Raw genomic sequence first — 16,063 nt, 5'->3', positions numbered from 1 at the left:
TCAAAAGAAAATGCTAGAGCTTGTAATAAAAACGTGACCCTTAGGAGATAAATTTCTCAAAAAATATTAGAAAATACCTCTATGGAGTTTATATTAGACCTGAAATCCAGAAGAACACAGGATCAGCCCACAGTATAGAAAAACTATTTCTTTTTAAATTTAAAAAAAAATCCATAGCTAAAAATCATATATCAGTATGAAGGAAGGTAAGCTCCATACCTAAGCTGGAATTAATAGATAAAAATAAAAAGTATCTTAACAAATTATGCCATTACTTGCTTCAATATGCTTCATAAATGCTTTAAAACAATATTTGATATTTCAAAAAAGCTCTAGGACAGCTCAGAATCACTCTGCCTTCACTGCCACATCTGGTCTAGCTCTGTCCCCATGGCAATCAGGCTGCTTCCTACTCAGTTCTTCCTTGGCTGAGTTGTTTGGTTCCCCCAAATCTTTCATATGTGAGTCACTGAAACACTTACTCATACTTTAAAAAATCACTAAGATTTCAGATGGTGCTAACATATTCAAGTGCTGTGTAGGTGTGTTATCTGATGCATACAGTTACAAAGATCATCCTCTATAAGTAAGTTTTACATTAGAGATATACTTGATAAATTGACTGTACGATAGACTTATTATGACCTTTCCTGAACTCTGCTCACAAATTAACACCTACATTAGAAGTAGCATCCCAAGCCCCCAAGCACATAATAAAACTCTGTTTTATTTTAAATAAAACACTTTCTTTGAGCAAGAAATGAATTAAAGCTCTCACAACTCTGCCACCACGTTAAATGGAAGCTGTGGATGCCACGTAGGTGAAAGGAGAGCATCTGCCACCAGAACTAAGAAGTTTCAAGACCCTGTCAATTTTAAGTTCTCATTTTATTCCATACAATATGGCCTTCTTCAGTTTATCTTAAGACACTATGAAAACTAGGCTGATACACAAAAATAACTAGAGTTGAAATACCCACATTCCTTCTGATACCTCTGAGGAGCATCTCTCAGGTAAAGCAGAGGGTGAGTCTGAGGCTTACACACATGGTAGTGGGTCCCTTCACTAAGGGCAGACTCTTTTTTTTCCAGCAAGAACTACACTGACCAAAGAATTTACTGCTCACAAGCTGACCCCAGCTGCTTTTAAGTCTCCCTCTGGCAGGGGCTACTGAGAGGCATGTGTGCATCTGGGCTGCTAAAAACTAATCCAGCAAGCTCAAGTGGTCCAAATAGAAATTCTCTCATCGCTGGTGTTATCTGGGCTGAAACAGGTTAGGGAGTGCTCAGAAACAGTGAGCTGCTGAGCTGGCCAGTGTGACTGCCTGGAGGGCACTGCAGTCCCTGAGGAATGGACTGGAGATGGTCACTGCTCCAGCCAGTGCAGGTGCAATCAGAAAAGAAACCCACCTCCAGTGTCTGAGTTTCCACACCAAGTCACTGTACCTGACATGCAGGTTAATCTGGCAGGAGACTTTACTCTCAAAGTGCCGGAATTGTGCTGCTGCTCTTGCAACACCACCCACAATTTAACCAAAGAGACTGCCATTCTTGTCATGACATTTTTGTGAATTTCTTTTAGAATTTCATCAGCTAGCTGCAAGAATAAGCTTTTGGGATGACTTCCACTACTAACACATTTTTGGCTATTTCTCTGAAAAGTTTGAATGTCTCTGAGGCTAATATTTTGCATTGAGACACTGCTGCATGTTAATGTGGGTTTTTTGTTTCTTTCATGAAAAATATTCCATTTTTAAACAAGTCTTAACACTTGAAAAATGAACACTTGGACTCAGTTTGGAGAACTGTGAGTTGTAATATCTCCAAGCACTCAATTCACAAACAATATTATCTGTTTCCCCTGTTCATCACCTTCTCAATCATCTCAGTCTTACTAAATTTCAGAAAATAACTCAAGCATAAGAGATACAGGGAGAGCACCAATACCTGCTTAAAATTTGGAAGTGTCTTTGGCTTGGAGCTCTGAAAGACATTTTACTCACTTGTTTTAGCAGGTCTGAGCATCTCATGGAACTTCCACTCAAAAAGATACTACTGCTTCGGGGTGTAAATGCTGTTTTATCCATTACTAGACTAAGAAAGTGCACAAAGATAAAATCCCTTTACAATTCAAGGAGACTTCCCAAATCACTCATTATTAGCTTGCCCATAAGACATCTCCCTGACAACACCATCTACAATCAACAGAATGTGTGTCTCAAACATTCAACAACAGCAACAACTTTAAGATCTAGATCCTTGACACTGGTAGTTTCCATGGCTCAGTTATGTCATGTTTCTGCTACCCATTAGCATCTAAACCTATACCATACTGCAAAATTCTCTGTACAGTTGTTCACTGTCTGCAGTGGTGCCTGGAAGACATACATCTGAAAAGGGTTAAGAGTATGTTTCAGTTTTTGAATGTCTAGTACACACACAACTTCTCTCCAAATTAAATAAACCAAATCACTAATTTTCAAATTAAACTACATTTTTGCCTAGACTGAAGTTATTTATTTGCATGTCAAATGCATAATTCACAGATAATTTGGAGTTCAGTCCTGTGAAATTATGGTAGGACTTGGCTTCAAAGCTGACAGGAATTAATTCTATCAGGAAGGCTCCAATTAGTAATACTTCCATGGCTACTCAGCATCAATATGATGATGCAGTCATCAGCTAAACTGTGTACATGAAGCAAAATAAAGGGAACCACAATCTGTCCAAAAGAAAACCTGTAAGTACAAGAACTAATGTGAATTCTCTTTCATCTCAGCATGCACATTTTTCTCAGGAGATCCTAAGTTGTGTTTACCTGTGCGACACAGCAATGGAGATAAACAATCACTGCAACACTTGTGTAGAGTCTGGCTATAGACATGAATCACTAAATGCAAGCATGACAGTTGTTTCTTCTGTGTTGTTAAATTAATAGAACCATTTTGAGGTTACTTGCTTTTTCAGGGTCAGGATTTCAACACACTATTTTTAAATCAAAGTTCATAGTGATCTTAAAAATGCCAAGTTACATACAGTAAAATTATACTGAATAAGAAGAGGTTATTATGAAAAGTAGGACTGTATATTTTATATCACTCTGATTATAGTCTGATGCTTCATGCTGTTGAGTCTTTTAGGAATTAAGTACACTCACTTGGTGTATGAGAAGGAAACCTGCATGGCAGAAAAAGAGAATTATTTTACTCCATTTACCAAGCTTTCAACTCACTCATAAAATCCCTCTGTGTTTCCTTACTCCTACACTAGAGAGATTTAGCAAAACTATTTACTGAGATGGCTTCATACAGCAAAAACATTCAGATTTCTACTAAACAGGGCTTGTTTTGTTGCTTGTTTTCAGATTCTTGCAGTCCTGTTTATGCCAAGACTAATAACCAACAGTTGTAAGTATGTTTCAAACAACTGGAGGCTGAAGAGGAAACAGATCATATCAATGGATTTGTTTATGAACAGAATTCAATGCAACCATTGTGCATGGATTACAGTTCAGCACTCACATCTTTACATTTTTTTTATTAGTTATGTTCTGGAAACCACAAATAATGTATTCATTTGAAAGAATTACATAAATTGACCAAATCTACATAATCCTCTGGAAGTTTCCTCTGAAGTTCATTCATATTTGGAGCATCAAACTGGGCAACATGTTCCAGTGCCTCACCAGCTTCATAATAAAAAAAACAGTCTCCCTTCTATCTAGTCTTTTAATTTAAAGGCATTTCCCCTTGTCCTATCATTCCATGGCCTTGTAAATGCCCCTCTTCACCTTTCTTGTAGGCCCCTTCCAGGTCCTGGCCATCTGCTCTAAGGTCTCCCCAAAGCCTTCTCTTCTCCAGGCTGAGGAACCCCAACTGAATCAGTCTGTTTTCCGAGGAGTGGTGCTCCAGACCTGTGATCATGTACGTAGCCTCCTCCAGACCCACTCCAACAGATCCTTGTCTTTGCCGCACAGAGGACTCCAGAGCTGGATACAGTACACCAGATGGGGTCCCAAAGTTATCAAAAACAACAGAGTTTGTTTTAACAATGTCATTTCAAAATAACAGAGGTGGCTGCTCTTCTGCCACTTTAGTCCACACATATAACCAAACAAATCACAAAAGACTTAAGGAAAAGTAACAATCTCATTCCTAGTTTACCTCTCCGTGGTTTTCAGTGAAAAAAGGTTGTGCCACCATGATTCACTTGTCCTTCCCCAAGATGTGAACTATATCGTATCTATTCTGTGAACTATATCATATCTATTTTATAAAATCTAGTAATTAAGAGAATTAGATAGGTATCTATGGATAACCATAAGGGAATGCTAAACATTTTAGAAGAACAGCTAGCAATGCATGTAGAAAGCACACCGGTCTGCCTAATAAAAATGTGTGGCGTTTCTCTCTTCCATCAGTCCCCATCACCTGTTTCAATGATGACTCTTATCAGGATTCCTTCTCTTTTTAGCTTTCATCATCTATTCACTAAAGAAGTCTTAATTCACATGCATTTACCTTCTTTTCTATTGAGAGGCTGCTGAGAACTTCTCAAGAAAGTCTGCATACTTCCTCTACTTCTTAATTTTTTCAATTCCATTTAAAAATTGAGGTTTGACTTAAAAGTCACACTTGGCACAGCCATGAACAGGATTAGGTGATATTGTTGCATCTCCTAGTTGCAGATTAGACTTGCTAAACCAGAACATCTTCTGACTGAAGCTCTGATTTAACCTTTACCTTTTCAGCTTGTCCTAAATTATCTCTTCCACACTGAACAAAGAGAAGCTCTAATTATTGTTTATGAACAGTCTACTCTTCTGCTACACTTCTTATAGTATGTGTTTTTACTAAAACAGTTCAGCCCTTCTCTTCATGACATCCACATCCTTCTATTTTTTTGTTCATTCCCTCTTTTGGCTCGTCCTCAAACATTCTTTCTTGTTTAGTCTTATCATTTAATTCAAAACACCCTAGTAAAACATCTTCCTAATTTCTCTGTTGTACTTCCCTCTGGATTCTTCCTAATCAGCCCTTTAATCTCCTAAAGTTATCAATATCACAAATGCATTATGGAATTTGTGGATCCACCATCTCTCCTGCTAGGGTCACATACTGCTTAGATGACATTCCCTAACTCAACTTTTTCCACCATTACTTGTCATCTTTTACTGCAACATACCATGCTTCTGTAAATAATTTTGAATTCACCTTTCAATATGAAACCCTCCCCTGTTTTCAACTTCAGAACTCCGATTCCCCGTGGAGGAACAATCAGTCGGAAAAACAATCAACGGGGTAAAAACTGAATATAGTAAATTTTATTCATCCAGTTTTAAATTCAAAAATCTCTGCAGTCAATTCCACTGTTCCTGACTTATACTAAAATCCAGTATCTTAGAGCCTAATATCTCAGAAGCTGCCAAATTCTATCAGTTCTCATGTCAGTATTTTCAGAAGACAGTGTTTTCCCATAAAACTTGGCATGCATCTTTCTATATATTCATCGTATTTCACATATTTCACACTATTATAGTGCTTCTTGCTCTACCCACTATACTTCTTGCCTTGCTACTCTTGAGTTCATTCAAAAAAGTGTATGTTTTCTCTTCTCTGTCTCTTAAAATTCAGAGCTGCTGCTTTTCATTCAGATTTCCATCTGGAAAATTGATTTGATTTTCCTCTCCATCTACTTCCTGACTTTTATTCTTAACTCTGCATAATGCTTCCTATCTCTTTACTCCTGAAATCATATTTTCTAACTCCCATCTTAGTGCTTTCTTTTAATCTGCCCCTTGTAAAATACAGAAAAGATTCTCAGATAAATGTAAAAATGTTCAGGCACGTATGACAATATTTTGCAAACCAAAAAAAAAACCATCCTGATTATGTACAAGTAGCCATTTATCTCAGTAATATCCAGAGAATCTAAATGTACTATGCTATTTTTTTTTAAATAAATTCATTTACATGAAAAAATCTAACAAAGAAGATACATGCAGAGTTTTCAGCTACTTAATATGAAAGCAAACCTTAACATACTAATTAAGTATAAATTCAAAAGTCTAAACTCTGTAATATTATGACAGGTTTGAAAAACAAAGAGCCATATAAAAGTGGTCATATTTGCAATCTCCTTTTCCTGTAATCATTTCTGTATGCCAAACAGCAAAGCACATTTTCTACTGATACTTGGTAATAAAGGGGTACTTTCACTGATGCCAAGATCTGACTCTGGGCCCCAATTACAGCCCATTTTTGCAATCCTATTAAACCAAGAAATCCCACTTTGAATTACAACCCCTAAAAATCAACTAACCTTTCAATATTGAGGCTGGAATGAGAATACAAAAATCCCATGAGTTTGAGCTGAAATTAGTTGCTGGATTTAAACAGCTGGAGAGGGGAAGGGAGACATGGCTGAAGGAAGCACATTGAGAGCAGCAGGACTCCCTTCAGGAGAGAAAGAGAGAACAGTTAGTAAAAGCAAGCAGGATAAATAATGTGAGAAGAATGGTGTCTGTAAAATGAAAAATGGATTAAAAATAGAACTGTAATAAGTCTTAGTAGAAAGTGGAACAGAAAATACAGAGGAAATCAAAGGAGTGGAACTGGTGATGCTCCAAGATTTTAAGTAGAGTCTTATCTCTGAAGCTGTAATTATTGCCTCTGATTAAAGTGTAAAACACTGAGAAAGATATGTTATTACAGAATAAACTAACATGGAGATTTGGCTGGGATAAAGAGTCACTCAGACTAGGTACAATGAGTTCCTCAAGTGATCTGAGACAAATTCAAATTTCAAATTTCTACTGCAGTGTCATTCAGCTTCTCAAGACCAAGGTATCAAGCACCTGATCCAAGCACTAAATCAAGGACAGCTTCATTCTCTAAATACATGACACCTGTTTGGAAGTACATACAAGAAAAAAGAATATCTTTCCAAAAAAGCAGATGCAGCCACTAGTTCTTGGGAAGGTGCTACTTTTCTGACACAGCACGAGGCTAGGACCCAAAATATGCACAGCCACTAAATGCTAAGATCATCTAGGACTTAGTACTGGTAATTGCACCCTTGCATATAAAATTCTTAGTGCTGTTACAGCTTGATATAACATGCTTTTACATTATTTCCTAAGCTCAAGATGTGAAAATTTCCACACTTTTGCAGTACATCTCCTGCCACTCATTGGTTATGGGTTATTATGGCTAATAAGATTTGACCCCAAGGCAAGAAATTTTAAAACCAGGATGTCCTCATACTGGATAAGAAATAACTGCAGGAAAAGCATGTGCATTACCTACATGTCAGATGCAAAATTAAAACCAATTTAAGTAATTCCACTATTTGCTCAGCAGCTTTACTGAAGTGCTATTATACCTATGCAAAAAAAAAAAAAAAAAACTGAGTAAAATTTCTATGTGCCATTATGTGAGACAAGCATTATAATTTATTAATTATTTCTGTAATACTGCCAAATATCTAGAAAGTATTTAATATTGGTATTTCACATGTGCTTCACAGAGCTAACTAATTATTGAAACAGAAGTCCCAGGACTAAATCCTAACCACATGGCTATAAAATGCTCTCATTCACCTTTTTTCCCACACTGAAAAAAAGTCAGACCAGATCTGTGAAAGTCAGAAAAAGTTTACAGTCATTGGGGTCACAAGAAAATGCCAGCCAAAAAACTGTGGAAAGGATGTAGAGTTATTGTGGAACCACTGGACACAGCAAGCTGCCCTTCTGCAAGACACTGCATTATCACTCTATTTATTTCGTGCATTTCCTCAGACATTTCAACAACTTACTTATAGAAATGCTCTCTCACTATGAAACATGCACTGCAATTTACAATATAAATTTATAACTTCTACAAGAGGAAATTGTTAGAGATTCTAAAATCTCTAAAAATAGTTAGAGATTCTAAAAAAATGCTGGTCATCTCACTTTCATATCCTCAGTGACACAGATGATTTATTACGGAATAATTTCTTCTGAAGATAACAAGAGGGCTTGATGATTAATTCAACACTGGATTTGATTGAATGGCTTGTTTCACTTTCTTGTAGAACACTATCATCATCTGGTGGTATATCTTGCTACTATGTAAACTGCATGCTATGAAGATGAAAGCATTTTATTTACTTAGCATTAAACATTTAGAAGAAGACATAGATTTACCACCTTGCAGATATGCCAAACAATGCGGGGGTGGAAAATGCAGTAACATGAAATTAACCTGACAGAACTGAGGATGCTGAGAATTAATAAGATGCTAACATTTTACATGAATGAAATTTGAATACTTCTCTGTCCAGAAGTAAAAAACAGACTAAATAAAACAACAGAGCTCAAGGATGTGTCATATCATTATTTATACTATCTACAAAGTATAAGGGATATGAGTTTTTAAGAAAACCTCACAGGTTGTCCAAACAAAAATATTTTTCACACAGTTTTTCTTATAATTGGAGGCAGAGATCTCACAAGCAAAAGTCAACTATTTATTATGACATTCAACCAGAATCTGCATTAATCAGTTGTTGACTTACGTGGTAACTTTTCAGTCTAACAAAATCAACTTTCATGGAGATGAACCTTTCTGAATTTCTGCTAAGATTTTTAATGTGCTCCACAAGATCAGCACAGAACTTGTAGCCACCTTTGAGGACACAGAGAACCACGATATCATTGTCTCCAATGTCTTGCACAATATCTTTTGCCAGTCGTTCTGTCCTGGGCAAAAAAAAAAAAAAAAAGGATGAAATAACTTTAGATGCAGATACTCTAAGCTCATGGTACACTTTACAAACACCACGGTGAGTATAAAGCTTGGCTGTATAGTTGATACTTGCTTAAGTATCCTGACTTCACAGAACCACAGAGTGATTTAGGTTGGAAAAGACCTTCAAGATCATCAAGTCCACCCTTTGACTAATGACTACAATGTCAGCTAGACCATAACAGTAAGTGCTGTGTCCAGTCATTTGCTGAGCATCTGCAGGAATGGTGAGTGACTCACCACCTTCCAGGACAGTCCATTCCAATGCTTGACTGGGTTTGGGTCCAGCTCACAGATGGCAGATACAGTGTGATGGATGCAAGATGCAAAGCACTTGAATCTGGTTAACCTTAAATGCATAAATTCCCAGCTATACAAACACAACCTACAAATCTCAGCATATTTTGGGCTCATAAATATGTCAGAGATTTGAAAGAAAAGAATGTGAGCTAGCCTTCCATTTTACCTCATAGGCACTATCAATATAAAATATACCTATACAAACTCCTAAGTTACTGCAGAAGAACAACAAATTCAATGAAAGATAGGGAGGAATATTTGAAAATGTCATGCTGATTGGATTTGGAAGATGCTACCCCTACAGTTTTAATAAAAATATAAAAAAAAACTAGAAAAAAATGGAGCATTGGTGAAAAGCTTATAAAAAGTGTATATCATCACCCTTCTCTACAGCTCACTGTTTTATATAGAAGAAATGAAGAGTGCAAAGAGCTTCAGTGACTTGTTCAAGGTCACACACAGGCAAATACTCAAGAGAATGCTCCAATGAACATGGAACTGTGGGGTCCCCAATCAAATATATCCTCTCTTTGACAATTCTGCATTGCAGAATATGGCAGATGACTGGAAACAAAAGATACACATTCCTGCCATGCAATGCTGCATACATTTTCAAGAATAAAAAAAATATTAATCTTAATAATAAGTGTAACTAACAAAGATTAACTTTATAGACAGCATTTCTAGACCTACAATAGAGTACTGAGTCATTTCTAGATGTAATGCAGTATCAACAGAAAACTTAACAGTGTCATTTGATGTTTTGAGAAAAAACAGCTCAGTGCATTATATTCTGTAAACACACTGGAAAATTCCTCACCAGATCTCAGAATTAGTTTAGTAGTTTTAATGAGAGTAAGCTTGTAGACAGGATACAATTTATTAAATCATCCTATAATTTATCCGATGTCTTTTATTGTTACATTTTTCAGGTTTGGCTGTTTTCTTCTTTTTCTACTAACTCTAATAGAGAAATCAATTTGCCCCTACATAAGTACCTTGATTGAACTTCAGTGAAATCTGTGCATGGAGCACAGAAGAATAAGCTCTAGACTGAAGCTAATATACTAAGTATGAGAAGCAGCTGTTGCTTCATTTCCACATCTTTTATTTTTAATGCTCTAGTAAATTCCATATAGCAATAATTAGTATATTTTTAATATGAGAAATAGAAGGTATTAGAAATATTAGATCATCTCATTTGATCTGAATTATGTAATTCCTTTTACTGTTGCAAGAAAGAGAATCACTTACTTTACTGAAGATTAATAAAATAGTCTTTTATCATCTTTTATCAGGTCTGAGAATGGGAAAAACTTCTCATTAGAAATATTTCTTTGATGAATTTTCATTTTTTATATTGTTTTTCAGATTTTTTTGCAGCTGAAATTTCCAGGAATTCCAAAGACTACTTTGTATGTTAAAAGTGTAACACAGCACAGAGAAAAATGTACTAATTTAAATTTCTAAATAAAAATATCCAAGTTTTCACCTTATAATATTTTAGGACAAAGATTATACACACACTGTATATGGATGACAGCCTTCATAAAAAATGAATAATACTACTGACCAAACAATTTTAGTAACATTCAAGCTACACATACCTGTCAACAATAATGCCATGAGGAATGAGCACATATTCCAGGTCTCCATAGTAGTGCTGAGGATAAGTGAACAAATCCAGACTGTATCCAGGCCAATTGTCTGAAATCTGAATATCAAATAGTACTGTCAAGAACACTTCATGGTGTTTGACATTATGTAGCTGATATAAAATCAGCATTCTAGTACACTCTATTGGATGAATTCATTGTGTGCCATACTTTCTTCCAGTTACAATTTCCTGTTTTGCTTTTCCCATTATTATTTGGCTTCTCAGTATAATTCAGAAATCAAATTCTACAGGGTTTTTTTTCCCCACAGAATGTGGAGAACGTCACCTGAAATTACAAACAACTAGATAGAAAAAGGAAATATTTAATACCAAACTAGTGGCAAATGTAAGTTGCTAAGTACTTTCAAACACAGAGTGCAAATATAAAATTGCCAGTAAGAAGGGATTTGCCAGTGGGAGATGCAGATGACAGAATTAAAAGTCATAAAATTCTATGTTAAAATTGTACATTTCTAGTTTAGAATGACTGAAAGTCATAAATAAATTAATAAATATTCTACAGATGAAACAGCACAGATGGAAAATAACTTACGTTGTTCATGGATTGTATCTGTACAAATCAGTGAAAAATTGTACTTCTTGCCAAAGGTGAGGTTCTTAATTTAGATGTCATCAAAGACAAGTGATTACAAAATGTTTGCATCTCACCTCACTATAAAACGAGTTTGTAAATCCATATTTACAGAAAAAATATTTTACAGACTTCATACACATTGGTCTCTTAAGTATCAGAGTGCAGAGATTAGATCTCACAACATACAATGGTGGTAGAGATTAAGAAGGTAAAAAATCAGCCAACAGTGGAAGGCTTCAGAAAGCTATGAAATGCAAAGTCACCAGCACAAAAACAAAACAAACTCCAAAATAAACATTTCCCCTATCCCTTACGAAAGACAAGACCTGCAGGGTCACAAGATATCTTGAAATCATCACAAAGCTTTTCTTCAATACTGGCTCAGGATAAGAAGTGACACCTAATAGGTTTTCCTTACAACCATATTCCTCAAGTTGCACATTGTCTTTCTACATTGTCTTTTCTAGCTTGGCTACAGGAATCTTGAGTACAAGGAGAAATGATGACAAACTTCCATTGTGCAGTGCATGTCTTTATGGCATTTTTGCTACAGATGGTCTTTATAAGACCATCACTGACACTTACCTTTGCTCACCACTTTACAGTAGAGCAATAAATAGTTTCTCACAATTTTGGCTAAGATAACATATTTGATTTTGAGCTGTTCCTCAACATCCCCTCTTTAACTCAGACACAGCCCTGCCTCATGCTGTACTGAAACACACTTCTGCCTTGTGGATTTTGGGTTGCTTAGGGGCTTTTTTTGCATATTGCATCATTGACAGCTACATAAACCTTGACTGGCATGTTTTCTTAACTCCACCCAAAAATTTCTGCATCATAAAAGTTACTCATTGGCAACTGCTACTGAATATTTGCCCATGAAGGGCCTGACTGGGAGATCACTGGAATCAATGAAAGCTTTTCCCCTGACTTACACAAGCCTTGAAACTACACAAAAGAAAAAAAGTTACTTAGTTGTGTTCCTCATTTCCATAGAAACAGGAGATTATACATATCCTCCTTGGAGAGGTTTTAGAGGCAAATCTTGCTCCAAAGCCACTGTTCCAGTCGGCTTGGAAAGACTATTTTCTCATCTTCTTTTTCAGTTCATGGTGGGGGCTGAAAAATTTTTAAATTTTGTAGCAATGTATGGTCTGTTCAAAAGTATTTTAATGCAAACTGAAATAATTTCATTAAGCATTACCTACAACTACTAGCATCTCCTCTCAGTGTTGCTGACTTCTGCATTCCCACCAAACCGCATGGTTTCAGTGTGATGCAGATCAAATGCACAAAAACTGCTTCAAAATTCATACAAACCAGTAACTTTTACTTAGGTTACAATAATTAACCATTATAAAATAGGATCAGGATGAAATTTCGATTCTCCCGTTTATCCTTCTGGTTCTCAAGAATAGCAGAACATAAATGGTGTAACTCTACAATAATACACAAGTTCTTGTTTACAAGCACTTGCTCGCATTTGACAAATAAAACAAAATTCACATGTATTTTCAAATTAATTATTTTCCTAATAAGCCTATTTCGTATTCGTCTATCTTTTAAACAGACACTTCCCAACAAGTCTTATAAATTCTCATTTATCTTAGAGATATTCACATTGTTAGAGATAAGACAATTTTCAAGTAACTGCAAATTCTTATGACTATTCTGTTTGAGAATTTAAAAAGTCCTTGAAAATATGAACGAAAAATTTCTGATTGTTTCAGAAAAAAGCAGTATTCAACTGGATAAGTAAATATATAGTCTAAATACACTGGCATACTCGTGTGCAAAAAAATTCCTACAGTAAAAGGAAGACCTACTTTTAAAGTACAGTACTGCAAATATTCTTCAGTAAGTTTTAAAAAAGTTGATGTGAATGGATACAAAAAGGAATGCAAATACATGGCAATATCCAAAAGTGCTCCCTTGAGGCCTAAGAGAGAAGCTGAAGACATTCCTTTGCAGCACCTTTAGATGAATGTTGCTCGTTTCGTTGCCTGGCAAAGTGAGCACAGGTGAGGTTTGAGCTCAGTCCTCAGCTCCAAGCCAGCAGGAAGCAAAGTCCAGCTTTTGTAATCTAAGTGATACTGCACTGGACTTACTGCTGGTTGGGATTTTGGAGAGTTGAGCAGAAAAAATTAAAGCAGTGCAGCAGCACACGGTCATGCACATTCATGTCCTTCTCTGCAATAACCTCACGTTGCTTTGGTGACATACACTGTCACTCACGTAAGGAATGTCATTTATTACACAGGAGTCAGGAGACGTGGTTGACGTGTGGTATTTTCAGACAGAGCTCAAACACACAGACAGGTCCTTCAGAAAGGGGATGGAGGGGACACTGGAGTGGACAGAGTGTGACTGCTGCCTGTATAGAGCGCCTTGAGCCATGATCTGGGCAGCCGACCCGTGAACTTTCTGTTAAAATCCTAATGCCACACTAAAATAAGGACATACCTAAGGTGGTGGCAGTGATGGCATTTGCTTCACAGGAGAATCTGGTGTGTCTATCAGAGTACGGATCACATTCATTCATTCATTCATTTTTGCACCATTTATCCGCCCGTACAGGCACTCCAAACGCACCGCCAAGGTTCGGGCTGTTTCCCACCCCAGCAGAACACGGGCAGCCCAACCCTGTTCCACAGCGCCCGCAGACCCCCAGGGGCCTCAGGGAGGCCTGGTGGCAGAGACACCTCGGGATGCCTGCGGATCCTCATCCCGGTACTCACGGGGCCCGGGGAAGCACAGCCAGGGCTGCTGGAGCCGCTCGGGCTGTACCGGACCGTGTTGGCACGGCGGAAACCAAAGGCGCGGCTCAGCCCCACACGCCCGTCCCCGGGCATGAGGGGACGGGGCCCAGGGGCGACCGGGGGCTCGGGGCAGGCGGGGAAGGGCGGAGAAGGGCGGGGGGGATCACCACAGAGCACCGGGGGGCAGCGGGGAAGCGGCCCGGGGAGTGGGGAGGCACCGCGGCCGGCGAGGGGCGAGCGGCCGGGGCGGGCAGGGCCGGGCCGCGCTCCGCATTTACCACAACGCCGCGGCCTCCAGCGCCGCTCCCGCCCTGCGCGGCCATGTTCCTGCGCGCGCCCGCGCGAGGGGCTGCGGCGGGGCGGGGCCGCGCCGGGGCGAGCGCGGGGACGAGCGCGGGGGCGGCGCCGCGGGGTGCGGGATGTGGGATTTGGGATGTGGGGTGCGGGATGTGAGATGCACGGTGCGGGATGTGAGATGCGGGGTTTGGGATGCGGGATGCGGGATGCGGGATGTGGAGTGGGGGATGCGAGGTGCAGGCTGGAAGCTGTGCGGGTGTAGATACGGTCGGGATGCTGGAAAGACTTGGGCAGGGCTGACCAAGGGGCCTGGCCTGTGTTAACGGTAATATTAGCCTGGTGGGGTTTAAACTACTCCTTATACTTCAGGGAAGAAATAATGAGATTTCCAGCAGGTCAGTAATCATACTTGCCATGCTCGCTGTCTCCTGGAGTTTGCTCCTGCCCTCCACCGTGCCCGTGCTGGGGCGGGCTGTGCCTTGTTGCCCGTGCCCATTGTTGCCCGTGCTCTCTGTGCAGCTGGAGATAAACACATCAGGCACCAGCTTTCTGCCACCCCCTTCCAATTCGGACAAAATTATTATTAATATTTTGCTTTTACTACCTAACAGATGAGAATGAGATTGCTTTTTTCTTGGCTAACAGCCTCTCTGCCCACTGTGGATAAAAATAGAGCTTTTCACTTTCTTAAAACTGAAAGTTGGTTATAATTTCTAGTACCAATCTGTCAAATACATAGCAGGTAGAATTCTGCCATTCCTATACTAGAAAATATTAAAGGAAGAAAAAGTTGCTTTTAGGGGAGACTTAGGCACAGTGATATATTCTTAGGGTACCTGAGGGGCTCTCACCAACCAAGTAGGAAACATTTCGGGGTGGTACACTACTATTCTAGAGTGTGGTCATTGCCACTTCTGGTCACAACAGATGGATCCAGGGAGCAGTTATGGGTAAGTCTACTAAGCTTGGTGTCCAGTGTGGATTAGTTTTAAGGTACATTCTATCAATGCACTTAAATTAGAACTGATAGGATAATTCTTAGGAATCTGGTATTACGGCTACGATAGACTGCATGTCTGAAAGAATAAAAGACAAGGTTTACAAGTGTCAAAAGTCCACTTCAGAATATATCTGTCTCAAAGTGGTTCCTGTATATGAAGACTCAAGTGTGCTGAGAAAAAGTAGTTCCTGTTCATAGTGCTATAAAACAATAGGCAGTGAATCTGATAAACAACATCTGCAGACTTGTGCAAACCTACATAAATCAAATACAAATATTTTGGAAAATACATAAGATATTTTCATAATGGACAAAATCCCTAAATAGATTTGCATTTAAATTCCATGTCAACATTTCATAGAACTATTGAGAAAGTTTAATGTTTCATCTAATCTTTGGGTTAAATGCTCCTGATTTGTATCCACACTATCAGCATTTGAAGACTCTCATTGTCTGAAAGAATGCCTCCTAAAGCCCCTATTTGCCCTAAAGCTAATGCAGTCAGAATCAGTTACTGCCAAGTTACCAATAAAGCTGCTGTTGCATTTATGTCACAGAGCTAAATTCTACGGATCTGAAGATAGATTACAGCTAGAAACTCAAGTCCACTGCCATTGCTATATGAGGAGTGGTTTTTTCTACCTTTCAGACTGTTTGAGATTA

General features: G+C 38.4%; 1 protein-coding gene across 6 annotated transcripts in view; it reads right to left on the bottom strand.

Moving 5' to 3' along the window:
- The window catches only part of PRTFDC1 (phosphoribosyl transferase domain containing 1), a 42,698-nt gene extending 28,252 nt beyond the window's left edge, over positions 1 to 14,446 (bottom strand). For 2 of the 6 annotated variants that reach the window (XM_079301788.1, XM_079301786.1), the window contains exons 1-3: positions 14,382 to 14,440; positions 10,697 to 10,803; positions 8,560 to 8,743 (exon numbers count right to left, since the gene is read on the bottom strand). In XM_079301788.1, the coding sequence (XP_079157914.1) occupies positions 8,560 to 8,743; positions 10,697 to 10,803; positions 14,382 to 14,426 (336 nt within the window). In that variant the 5' untranslated portion in view covers positions 14,427 to 14,440. Of the gene's footprint in view, positions 1 to 8,559; positions 8,744 to 10,696; positions 10,804 to 12,558; positions 12,749 to 14,082; positions 14,194 to 14,381 lie in introns of those variants that run through there. The other 4 variants (XM_079301789.1, XM_079301790.1, XM_079301791.1 and 1 more) reach the window with 4 other exon arrangements.
- Positions 14,447 to 16,063: the final 1,617 nt, after the last annotated feature.

Source organism: Erithacus rubecula (genome assembly GCF_903797595.1).
Source record: "Erithacus rubecula genome assembly, chromosome: 3".
In the NCBI taxonomy this organism is placed as follows: Eukaryota; Metazoa; Chordata; class Aves; order Passeriformes; family Muscicapidae; genus Erithacus; species Erithacus rubecula.
Note: the sequence above shows the minus strand (reverse complement) of the source record. Positions and strands in the feature narration are given on the sequence as shown.